Raw genomic sequence first — 12,404 nt, forward strand, 5'->3', positions numbered from 1 at the left:
AAATGTTAGACATGCATAGGAGAAAAGGAGAAAGAGACTTTGTTTGCCAGATGGGTTTTTCAGAGCAGTAATAAAAATGTCATGTAAATTGAACCAGGGCTATTAAAGAAGGAATCAGAGTCTTTAAGCTTGCCTGCAGAGTTGTCAGTTGTACCTAATTATCAAAGAAGCCCACAGCAAATTTCAACACTGTGTCTCTGCCATGGCGAGGAAGTATTTTCAGGCATGAATCTTACTCTCCCAGGCACCTGTGAGTTGCTTCTTTTTCTTCTTCAGGCAACACTGTGGAACAGTTTTGCAGGTGCCTCATAATGCTCAACTTATAGAGCATGTTTGTCCTTTTTTTTTTTTCCCTCTCCTCCATTTTTGAAGTCGAAATAGTTTAACTCATTCTAGAGGCGTGAAAAGAAGTGAATGGAGACACTTTGAACTGCAGCCTTATTTCTTCCTGCTGAAGAATTTAACATTCTGCTTCTCGCCCACAGAAGTCAACTGATGGTTGCAAAACTCTCAGATAAGGTGAGGATGTTGTATTCTAGTAGGAGAGGATACAGAGGGAGGGAGGCAGAATTAATCACTGCCTGGCTAATGTGCTGGGTACTTTGCAGAGAAGTATGGAAATTACATCCCTCTCCTGAAAAGCTTATACTATTCAAGTCGACAATTTCTGGGCAGAGAATGAGAAATATGATGCAGGAAAGTGAGAGGGAAGATCGCTGTGCCATGTTGTTAGTTGAACTACTTTTCTTTGGAGAGGTACTTAAGTACACACAGATCTGTCCTTTCATCTACAGACTATTGTTAAGGACTAAAAAGAAGGGACTAGAGTTCATATCCCTGTTCACAGTGCAGATCTTCAATTAGATAAAGAATAAAAGTTGCCTTTTTTGTAAGTCCCAAATCACATCCAGGTTAGTAAAAGTTTGGAATTAATGTTTTGCAAAGAGACCCAGGTGAAGCTTTCTTATGGCCTTAACATCTGTGATCATACAACACCTGAAAATTGTAGGAAAATGTGTTTTCCAAGGAGAAGTATTTTAACTTCAGATTCAACTTAGTGCATAAATGCATTGGAAAAATATGACAAAAGATTTGAAAAATCTGAAACATTGGGTGTATTTCAAAGAACACGTTTGTATTCCAAAATGACAGTTTTGTTTTTAACTTAATATTTTCTTAACAGAAAAATAATCAGTAGACAAAATGTTTTGTTTCAGATCGAATAAAATGCTTCAGCTTGAACAAAAAGAAAGCAAGCTTGAACAAAAAGAAAATACTGGGTATTTTTTTTATTTCACCCACCTCTCCTCTCTCTCTTTCTCTTCCCCCCCCCCCCGTTTGTTGTGAGTTGTCAAGCGCCACTGATATATATATGTATTAAATCATGTAATTGCTCTTACAGTTTGTTCATCAAACCAGAAAAACCAGCTATTATTTTCTCAATGTGTGGGAGCTGGCATGTGTTGGCAATGTTGCTGGCAGTTTCCCCCAACTCAGATAGGGACAGAGCTTCATCTTCTGGCTGTGCAGCAAATACTATTGCAGCTTTTAAGGTCTTACTTGTTGATACTGTATTCCTTTTCTAACCCAAAAATACTGTGCTTAATGTTCTCTGAACCAACCACAAAATGCAATCAATTAAAGGCTGCACATGTATTAAAAAAAATGTAGGTGACCAACTGTGTCTTTCTGTGGCAATACTGAATCATTAGCTATAGAGTATTGGTTAAAAGAAAGAAAGAAAAAAACAGGGATGAAAGATTTAACACCACTAAGAGCTTTCTACACTTTGCTACCAGCATAATACTTAAGCGTCTGTCAGCATTTTCATGATAGATCCCATTCTAAAGAATTCTCTTCCTAAAAATTGCAATTAGCATGAAAATAAGTGGAAAAAATTCTCAGTCCAAATACATACTCTTTTTTATGAAAGCTCCTTTGTAGCTGATTGTGTATGATGTAAATTTAGGTTAAGTGTCAATTATTTTATTTTAAATAGATTCAGAATAATAGTTTATCTTAATTGTAATCTGTCTTACATTTTTTGGTGCAAAATATTCTGATTATAGTAAACACAAGACAATCCAAACATTCACAGAGTGCTCCAGATTAGTGTCCCAGATATCTTCTCTGTTAATGATTTCATTTGTTCCTTGCGGCATGATTTGTAGGCCAAACTTTGTGGGGCATATTGTTTACCAACAGAGAAAAAAGACTTTCCAGATTGCCTTTCTTGCATTATTTTCAGCACTTGGACTTACGGCCAGAATTAAAAAAATGCAAAAATACACAATAAATGAGAGTGAATTTGAGAGAGGGGAAAAAAAAAAGGCAATCCAGATTTCCAAATGCAGCACACATACCTGTTCTTAAACTAATGTTTTTCCACTTGCTTTTTTGCAAGTTACACAGCCATAGTAAGAGAGGCTGAATTGTTGTGGATGCTCTGGTACGTCTTCTGAGTTCTGTCAGATCACACAAGCCTTTAAAGGCTGTGTGCTGTATGAAATCTTACTGTAAATATGTGTTTTATAGCAGTCAAGCTTGCATTTTTTATTGTCTAGCGCCATACCCTCATACTTCACTTCTGATTTGTTTTCAAGTTTGGAGTTCCATCTTTGTTACATAAAATTAGGTACATAAGAAAATGTGGGTGCACATTGGAAACCCCAAAACAGCTTTGGTTTATAACAGAGAAGTTTGGGGTTTGTTGTCACTGAAAAAATCTAAGCTCTTCAGAAGCAGTTTCCACCCAGCACAAACAGCACTCTGGTTTATTATGTTGTGCCCAGTCGCCTCCCTTCAGTCTCCAGAGAAAAGATTTCTTTTTTGGTGAACCTGTATCTTATTTATACCTTTACCTCTTAGCACCGTACACTATCTTTTTTGGAGAAAAGACTCACTGAAGTACTACGTGCAAGGGTGAGTTCACAGGCGCCTGTGAGGGCATCACGCATTTAATGTTTACCCCCTTACACGTTATGCAGCAGTACGCTAACGGGATCAAGTGAATCTGGTAGATTTTACTGGATGTTACATTTCTTTGTTTGAAGGACCAGTAACTTTTTCTTGAGCAACTTCTGATAAGAAGCCTTTTGAGAGAATAGGGCATTGTATTTTTAGACTTAATGTCAGCATCAGAAAACACTTGCATTTACTTTGCAATGTTTTTGCATTTTTTTAAAATGTCTTTTTAATGTTCACATTACAACAATGACATGAAAAGACTGTACCTCAGGCCTGAAAGTCTGCTAGAACTTTCTATTCCCTTCGTGGGGATTTTGCATGTCTCCTTCTCTCATCTCAAAGGAGCAGAGGGCTTTTGTTCTTCACACTGGTCCCTTGTAAAGTCAGGATCTAGCCCCCAAACATAGAGGAAAATTCCAGAGAGTAGCACAGCTCCTTTTGTTAGTTTTCTAGACTGCATTAAAATGTATCACAATATCCAGCCTTTAAAATATTGCCTTATAATTTGCTCAGTGATGGCTTAGTAGTGCATGTTTAATTCTCTGGAAGGTGAGTATTTATTGCTTCTTTTAAAAGAAACATTTTTTTTTAGCATTTAATTCTGGTGGAGCTGAGGTAAACAGGCCACATGCAACTACTGCACTCATAGCCACTCTTCCTGTGCTTGATTCAGCTTTTTGCTACAGACATGATGGGAGAAAAAGGCTTTCAGTTGTCATGAAAGATGCCTCTGTGAAGTCTCTTTCGGGCAATGTGAGTCTCCTTCCAAGTCCTTCTCCAGGAGTGAAGGAGGCCACAAACACTGTGTATTTTGTGGTGAGAAATCATGGTTCTTTTAGGAATCTTCCATCTGTATTCATTCAGTTAAGCAAAGACTGTATCCTTCCTTTCAGACTCCTCAGAGAACATCTTGGAGAAAAAGAAGTTGAATTAACATTGATCTTTGATGCTGTAGAGGAAGCAGACCTGGCCAACTATACGTGCCATGTGGAAAACAGAAATGGACGGAAACATGCCAGTGTTGTTCTGCGCAAGAAAGGTAATTCTCTGTATTTAATTATCTGTACTCTCACCTGCCTCAGCAGCAACAGGTCAGCCAGTAGCGAAGGTCTTGCTGGCCTCCCTGAGCCAGGCTGGACTCCCATGTGCCTGCTTGGAGCTGAAGTATGTTTGTGTTAGAGCTTCTGTTTACCATTTGTGAAAAAAATCATGAATTGTTCTTTAGTCTCTAGTGAATCAGCCTTGCAGGTCATGCACTTGCCTGGAATACAGTCACCCATAAAGCACCAGTATAATCAGTGGAAGTATTTTGGTCCAAACAACCTATGAATTTCACAGAATCACTAAGGTTAGAAAGGACCTTCAAGATCATCAAGTCCAACCATTAATCCAGCACCACCATGTCCCCTAAACCATGTCCTGAAGCGCCACATCCACACATTTTTTGAACACTTCCAGAGATGGTGACTCCACCACCTCCCTGGGCAGCCTGTTCCAATGCCTGACCACTCTCTCGGTGAAGAAATTTTTCCTAATATCCAATCTAAACCTCCCCTGGCGCAACTTGAGGCCATTTCCTCTTGTCCTATCGCTAGTTACTTGGGAGAAGAGACCAACACCCTCGTCGCCACAACTCCCTTTCAGGTAGTTTGATCCAGAGTTGACTGACTAGACCAGAGGTAGTTGTGTGATGGAGTTAAAATGTGCATTTCTTAGAATAGGTACCTCAGCAGTGAGGTCAAATGTTCTTGTATTTCTACACTTCCTGGCTTTGCTGTTTAAATTGAAACTTTAAACAATTGCCATACATTTTGGTTTCTAACTGCATTACAAATGAGTGGTATTGGGACAAAAAAGGGCTACTAGGAAGAGGAAACTTTTGGGTCAATGTCCTTATTTTTTGGTATTTTTTTCATGTGACCCACAGGTTATATGTGTAAAAGTACAGTATGCAGTCCTGTCAAAATCAGTTGAATAGAGTCCTACTTACACAGTTTCCTCTATACGTGAGAGTTTTATGTCCTTCCAGAAAGAAGGGCATAACATAGGTTATGTTTTATGCTACGTGATAAGGATAAAACAAAATACGGAAGGTACAAACCACTCTGAGAAGCAAGGGCCTGCAGTTGTGGTGTGGAACACACATGAATGTATATTGAACATCTAAACCGACAGGATGTCACAACTTTAATTAAGGAATCTGGTCATTATGATGAAGGATTAGCCTCCTTAGTGCAAAAAGCGTTCTACCTTTCCAGCCACTGAACCTCATAAATATACAACTGATAGTAAGTATATCTATGTTGACACTGTTAAATGTTCAGCTGTGTTGCATGTGTTAGAATAGCAAGTTAGGTTTATTTATAACAAGAAAATGCAGATATTTCAGAGCTCTACTGAAATTATAGAAGAAGCACTGCTGCATACAGAATTTGGAGATGGAAAGGATCACTTCTCAGACACTATTTCGTTTCTCTCTGCATTGTGGCTGTAGAAAGCTTATATTCCCCTCAGGCATTCTCAGGAGTAGATTTTCAAGCTATTAAAGTGCCATTTGAAATAACCACAGTATTTTCACTGTGTCCTTTGACTGCCTGTCCCATTGTCCTATTTGTTATTTATTACGTTCTTACAAATACTTGACCAAGCTTTTCCTGTCTGCAACTTGATATAATTACTTCTTATTCTAGCTTTCTCCAGCTTGGATTTGACTGTAGAGTATTCATGAGCCGGGAAATACTACTGTATTCACTCACCTGTGACAAGATTTAGGGCAGGGCTGGTAGAAAGCTGTTGACCAGCACCCTTTGTGCATGTCAAAGAAGGGACTGTAGATTCCTACTGTAATGTGCTGTAGCTTTCCAGATGCTGAGGCACTTGGGAAAGGCAAAGAGGAAGCACAGATCTCTCAGGCAGAGAAATCCCCCTCCCTCCCAAGTCTTACCTGCTAAGGGCTGCGTTATCCCTGTTTGGCCAGAGGTGCTTGTAGCTCCGTTTTGTCTCCAGGTTGTGGCAGTGCTGTAGGTTATGTCTGCCCTCTGTTCAAAGGTGCAACTGCAGCACGTCAGGTGTACACAAGCTACCATGAGTCCTGCTAAATTAGGAAGGCTTGGGGGAAAAAAAAAACAGGGATAAACCCCAAATCCAATCTATAGCTGTAGAATAAGAGTTTCTAGAGTTAGTTCTTGTTTTGACCTCGTGGTTATTTTTAAGCACGTACTTTGCTTTAAGGAAGCAAAAGGAACTGTTAAAATATTTAAGGTAAAATATGTTGCAGTCTTTTGCTGTATTAGTGGTACGGTCCTCACAAATGCTTTTGGGGAATACAGGAGTGCTGTCTGTACAGCACCAGTGTACTGATAGCCCCAGAGCATGCATCATCATTTAGGTTTGTTTGGGATTTTTTTTCACTGAAGAAAAACCCAAATCCAAACACCCAAAGCTACCAATGCAAAGACAGAATCAGGCATGCTCCTGAGACTTGAATACCACCATCCGCTATCACATTCTTCTTTACTGATTTAATTCAAGACCACATTGTTATTTGCTTTCAAATAGTTCCAAAATAAGTTCTGGACAATCCTTCTTTTCTTTTTTCCTCCATGCTGTCCTAGCATGTTTGGTGCACAAATTACGTTGGAAACACAATGTACACCCACTTGTCCCTTAGTTGTGGAAATAGTTAAGGATTCTCTTCAAATGAATTTGAAAACAGTTCAGTATTTTAGTGATTGAAGTCTGCATAGTCTATAATATAACTATCCTGGAACATTAGTAACTTCTCAGGATCTGCAGAATAAAATCAAGCCATGCTTTTAGTGGAAAGAAGTGGTAAATTTAGATAAAAGTAAATATTATAATGATGTTTCGTCATCATTTATTTCAAGGAGGCTGCCTTCATTCAAGACATGCAGGAAACTAATTTTTCTGGGGGTTTTGATACCGATGTCGTACTAAATGATGAGGAACCTTCTAAAATGTATTTATGTCTCATTTATTGTGTGTTTATGAAACTTTTAGTATCTTAAAGACCATAATCCTCTGTGATATGTTGTGGCTAAGTCCTTCTACATTATTTACATTAGAAACTATCAGAATACTGTTATTAACTAATTTTCATTCACTATTATAGCACAAAGCCCAGATTCAACTCCCTTCCCAATGTTGGGTGTGCTGCCTTCCCTACTGATGTCAGTGAGGACCACTTGAGGCGTAAGGCATTAATCAGAGGCAGACACTAAGAGCTGGAGTAAGCAAGAAAATGGAACAGTCTGCGGGTTTTGCTATTGCTTCCACCTTAGTATGGAAATAAGGAGCCCAAAAGCTTTGGTTTCTGTCTCCTTATGTCTGGACTCTAGGAGAGTTCATGGCTCAGTAAGACAAATACAGGACATGCAAAAGCAGATTGATTCTGCCTTTTGAGCTGGGTTTTGTGGTGGTGTTCGACACCCTGCAGTTACCCTAGCAAGTGGACACAAGTCAGTGCTCCTTTGTGGGCTGCAGGTGATCAAGTCTGAGCATTTTCTCTCCTTCCAAGCTGGCAGCTTTGCCATAAGCTCATTTTCCTAGCAAAAAAGTTTGAGTACAACAAAAAAAATAGTTTTTTCCCTGAAAAGTGATTTTAACCAACTCTGTTCTCCATTTGACCAGATTTATCCCCAGAGCATACGCTAATTTTATCACGCAGTATAATAAAAGTCCCATGAATTCCCTGTGTTCTCAGAGAGATTAAATAGCTATTAAAATAGACTTTTTCCATCTATTAGTCCATGACTTCTTACCAGACAGACATCAGAGATACTGTAAACTGGGAATAGCTTGACATCTCATGTTAATTATTGAAATACAAGGCATGGCGAGGCAAGAATAACCCCAAAAGATACACAACTAATTTGCTTTTTATCTTGAAAATGGCATAAATTACATACCAGTAATTTTTCTGACCTAAGTTTTAGAAGCATAAAGATCACAAAAACTTTGTCTTGCCTGTATTGCAGTTTTTACATCTTCACATTGTATTTATCACAGCAGCAAATATCTTCATGATGTCTCATCTAAACTAATATAGGCTGTTAAACGTAGCTATTGTCAAATTGTCATCGTTTGTCTTTTATGGCTAAGTAATATGCCAAGTGGTGTTATGAGCAATATTGTGTTCAGAGGACATTTCGGGCTAAAGAGCAATACTGTTAAAGTTAGTGTCTTACATCAGGTAGAGAACTGGACTGGTGTTCAAGGTTTTTTATCCCATTCTGGCATTGGTTTGCTGAATGACCTTGAACACTTTTATATGCTTCTGTTTCCCCCGCTGTAAAAGATAATTGCATCTGGATGAATTTGCAAAGTTCTTTGAGGCAGACTGCTTGTGATGCTCCCTAACAAAAGCACCCCAGTAGGAAATTTTAACTAGCACTAGTTCCCATTAAAGTATAATGTGTAGTAAACAAACATGTGAGAACTCTGTTAGTAGCCATCACAACTTAAACTGGATCTTCACAGCCTGATGGGTGCTCCTGGCTTCTCACGTTATCTTGGGCATTCTGGATGCGCAATTCATTCTCCAGTGATTCAGCTGAAGTCCTGGCTTGGCAGCTCACATCAGTTCATCCACTGGCTTCACAAATATAAAACCAAAGGTTAATAATTTGTGGGGAACTAGAGTATATTCCTGATCTAATTCCTGATTCCCTATCTATGCCAGGGTATAGTATATCTAGTATATCTATTCTCACGTGCTGCATTTGGTGCACTCTGCCAATACAGAAGTTGCAAACTCCACAAGCTCATTAGAAGTTGATTAATTCTCTGTGTAGAATCACTACATAATTCCCTTGTACAAGAATTATGACTATAGCCTCAAATGCATTCTGGATGGTGATTTCAGATGGGCAATAGATGGAGTGAATGGGTAAAGTAAAGTAATAGGTAATGAACAAAAAAATTAGGCATCCTTAATGTTACAGTGTTTATAACTGGAAGCTGCACAATTTTATGTGGAATTGTACAGTGGATCAGAGCAAATAAAGCTCGGAAAGATCATAACCTTTTTGTCTTTCCTTGCTAATTTTAGATTTGATCTACAAAATAGAGCTTGCTGGAGGACTGGGAGCCATCCTTCTTCTGCTTATTTTGCTCGTGACCATCTATAAGTGCTACAACATAGAGTTAATGCTGTTCTACAGACAGAACTTTGGAGGAGACGAAGCAGCTGATGGTAAGCAGTTGCTCAGGAAACTCAATATATGCAATGGAAATATTTCAGACACCCAATGAAACTTCTAGGTTGAAAGGAATCCCAAAAGATACTTGCTGACAGTTTAAGTTCAAACACCCAACAATGTAAAGCCCTAAGACTTTCTCCCAAAGCCTCCTGAAATCAATGAGTCTTTTCACTGAAATGCCATAAGCAAATAGAGTCAGAAGAATTGTTCATGAGTCTATAGAGAGGCTTGAATGACATTTGTGAACCGATTCCTCGGGAGAACTCTTCACGTTCATGTGTCCCAGTGCCACATATGCCCAAGATCACTTCTCCCGAGAGCCATACTGTATGTGGGCAGCCCTTTCACCAAGTATTTTTCATTAAACATTTCCACTGAATTCAGGCTGCCAACTAACTCCAGTAACTAGTGAGCGGCGATTGTTGTTGAGGCTAACTAGTTACCTCAGTTAATTGGGAGACTGTAAACAACTTAGTGGAAATGTACAGCTTGCCTGGAGAGCATGTTTAGGAATAAACTAAGCTGTTTTTCAGTGTTCTTCCCCCACCTTCCTCTGTCACTGTCATTTATTCTGTTTGGTGCTTAAAACTAAACATGTATTTTTAAATTGAAGCTTTAATTCTCCTGAATATAGACCATTCCTGCTCCTGTAAAGCTGGAGTAAGCACTGGTAAACTTAAATCCAAGTCCTTTAAATCCTATTATTATATTCTTAACACTTCTATTATAGCATAATGAATATGTTATTAATATGCATATAACTCGTATCTGCTAAAGTACCACATTCAAGTACAGGTACTTCTCATAGCCCACTGCAACACTTATGAGTCATGTAGGCAGTCTGGAACGGTGTATCTAGAAACAATAGTGTATTTGAAAAAAGAGCAGGAAACACATTTCCCCTCTTGTACCAAAACAGTGTGCAGTTGCACAGACCTGTTACTTTCTGCAGTTAGCAGTACTGTTATCAAAATAATAAATGCTTTTGTTTAACACTGGGTAGATATGGTGTGAAAATGTTTCGCTACAATGAAATCCATAGGAGTTTTGGAGAACGGGTGGAAGGACATCTAGGGAATTTTAGAACGTGGAATGATAAATAGCAGGAATAGAGGTCAGGAAACTTCCTCTTTCTCCATCTTAATGTGTGAGCAGGAAAACCTAAAATGATGCTTTTTTTCATACTATACAATACTGCATAATATTTATACTGATACCTAGGAGAAAGTGAAGGGTGAGATTACGTGGTTTTGGAAGTAATTTACCTCTAACGCCTTGGGAATATACCAACATCCCTGGTTCACACCAACAAAAAGTGACCCAAAGTGGCAGCTTCCTCCAGATTGCTTTGATTCATTTCTATCACGTTTTCAGCGTGAATCTGCTGCATTTTTATTCATATAACTTCCTTGGTTCAATCACTTTTTAATTTATGAAACGATATTATTTTCTAGCTGTTTAGAGGAAGCAACATGAGTACATAGGGGATTTTGTGTGCATGTTAATTCTGGAGACAACCTTTTATTTTTCCAGTGCATGATTTCAGAACTATTGCAGCTTTGTGTCTCATTCTGATCCTGCAGAAGGAAGGATGGAGGCAGAATGTTCCTGAAGTCAAAGCATGTACAGGGATGTTTTTTTCTACTTATGTAGGCTATAGTGGGAACATACAGAGCTCCCATGAGCAGTCAGCTGTGTAGATGCAATTGCAGGGTCATTTTCCATTTATACATGTATTTCTCTACAATAGAAGATATGAAACTCAACAGATTTGCTTTATTCCTATTTCTGAAAATATCCTATATAAGCAATGTTGGATGCATTCACTTCCTGTGTTGTGCATAGCGTTGTTTTTAGAGAAAATGATACTGAGGACTAAGGGAAGCCATTTAGAAAATGGTTGTCCCAGAGACCGACGGGGACGCTACCTGCGTGCGGTGCGACCAGGTCAGCGACCTGCTCAGCCTGGTGGCAGAGCTGAAAGAGGAAGTGGAGAGGCTGAGGAGCATTAGGGAGTGTGAGAGGGAGATAGATTGGTGGAGCCACTCCCTGGCGGCCCTGAGGCAGGGGCAGCTGGTGGAGGCTCCACAAGCAGCAGGAGATCCCCTGTCCTCTTGCTGCCGGGCAGAAGGAGAGGACCTAAGAGATGAGGGGAAATGGAAGCAGGTCCCTCCTCGGAGAGGTCGGCGAATTCCCTCCCGGCCTCCCTCACCGTCCCAGCTGCCCTTACACAACAGGTATGGGGCTCTGGAACATGAGGGACAGGAACATGAGGACCCTGACGAAGGTCCATCCAAGAGGGTGCCTAGGGTGAGTCAACGAGCCCCATGCATCAAGACGTCCTTAGTTAAGAAAAAGAGGAGGGTGATTGTTGTAGGTGACTCCCTCCTAAGGGGTACAGAGGGCCCAATATGTCGACCAGACCCAACTCACAGGGAAGTCTGCTGCCTCCCTGGGGCCTGGGTGAGAGACATCACCAGAAAACTCCCTGGTCTGGTTCGGCCCACTGATTACTACCCGCTGTTGGTCATGCAGGTTGGCAACGATGAGGTTGCGCTAAGAAGCCCGAAGGCAGTCAAAAAGGACTTGAGAGCACTGGGGCGACTGGTCAATGGAGCGGGAGCACAGGTAGTGTTTTCGTCAATCCCTTCAGTGACGGGGAAGAAGGCTGACAGGAACAGGAAAGCACACCTGATCAACACATGGCTCAGGGGCTGGTGCCGTCGTCAGAATTTTGGGTTCTTTGACCACGGGGCGGTTTACACGGCACCAGGTCTCCTCGCAAATGATGGAGTGCAACTGACGCCGAGGGGCAAAAGGATTCTTGCTCATGAGCTGGCAGGCCTCATTGAGAGGGCTTTAAACTAGAATTGGAGGGGGGAGGGGATAAAACGGGGCTCACTAGAGTTGAACCTAGGGGTAGGTTCAACGTGCCAGAGTTGAAATCTATAGCCCGGCTCAGGTGCATCTACACCAATGCACGCAGCATGGGCACCAAACAGGAGGAGCTGGAAGCCATTGTGCAGCGCGACAGCTATGACGTACTTGCCATCACAGAAACATGGTGGGATGCTTCTCATGACTGGAGTGCTGCAATGGATGGCTATAAGCTCTTCCGAAGGGATAGGCAGGGAAGGAGAGGCGGTGGGGTGGCTCTGTATGTTAGGGAGTGTTTTGATTGCATAGAAATCGAAGATTGTGAAGACCAAGTAGAGT

At 40.5% G+C, this 12,404-nt stretch overlaps 1 protein-coding gene across 1 annotated transcript in view; it reads left to right on the plus strand.

Annotated features, from left to right (window-relative positions):
• IL1RAPL2 (interleukin 1 receptor accessory protein like 2) overlaps positions 1-12,404 on the plus strand; it is a gene marked incomplete at its 3' end in the record, with an annotated part of 388,469 nt that overhangs the window by 361,802 nt on the left and 14,263 nt on the right. The window contains exons 7-8 of the mRNA XM_082004281.1: positions 3,861-4,006; positions 9,038-9,181. Of these exons, the coding sequence (XP_081860407.1) occupies positions 3,861-4,006; positions 9,038-9,181 (290 nt within the window). The remainder of the gene's footprint in view (positions 1-3,860; positions 4,007-9,037; positions 9,182-12,404) is intronic.

Source organism: Phaethon aethereus (assembly GCF_964289735.1).
Source record: "Phaethon aethereus genome assembly, chromosome: 10".
NCBI lineage: Eukaryota > Metazoa > Chordata > Aves > Phaethontiformes > Phaethontidae > Phaethon > Phaethon aethereus.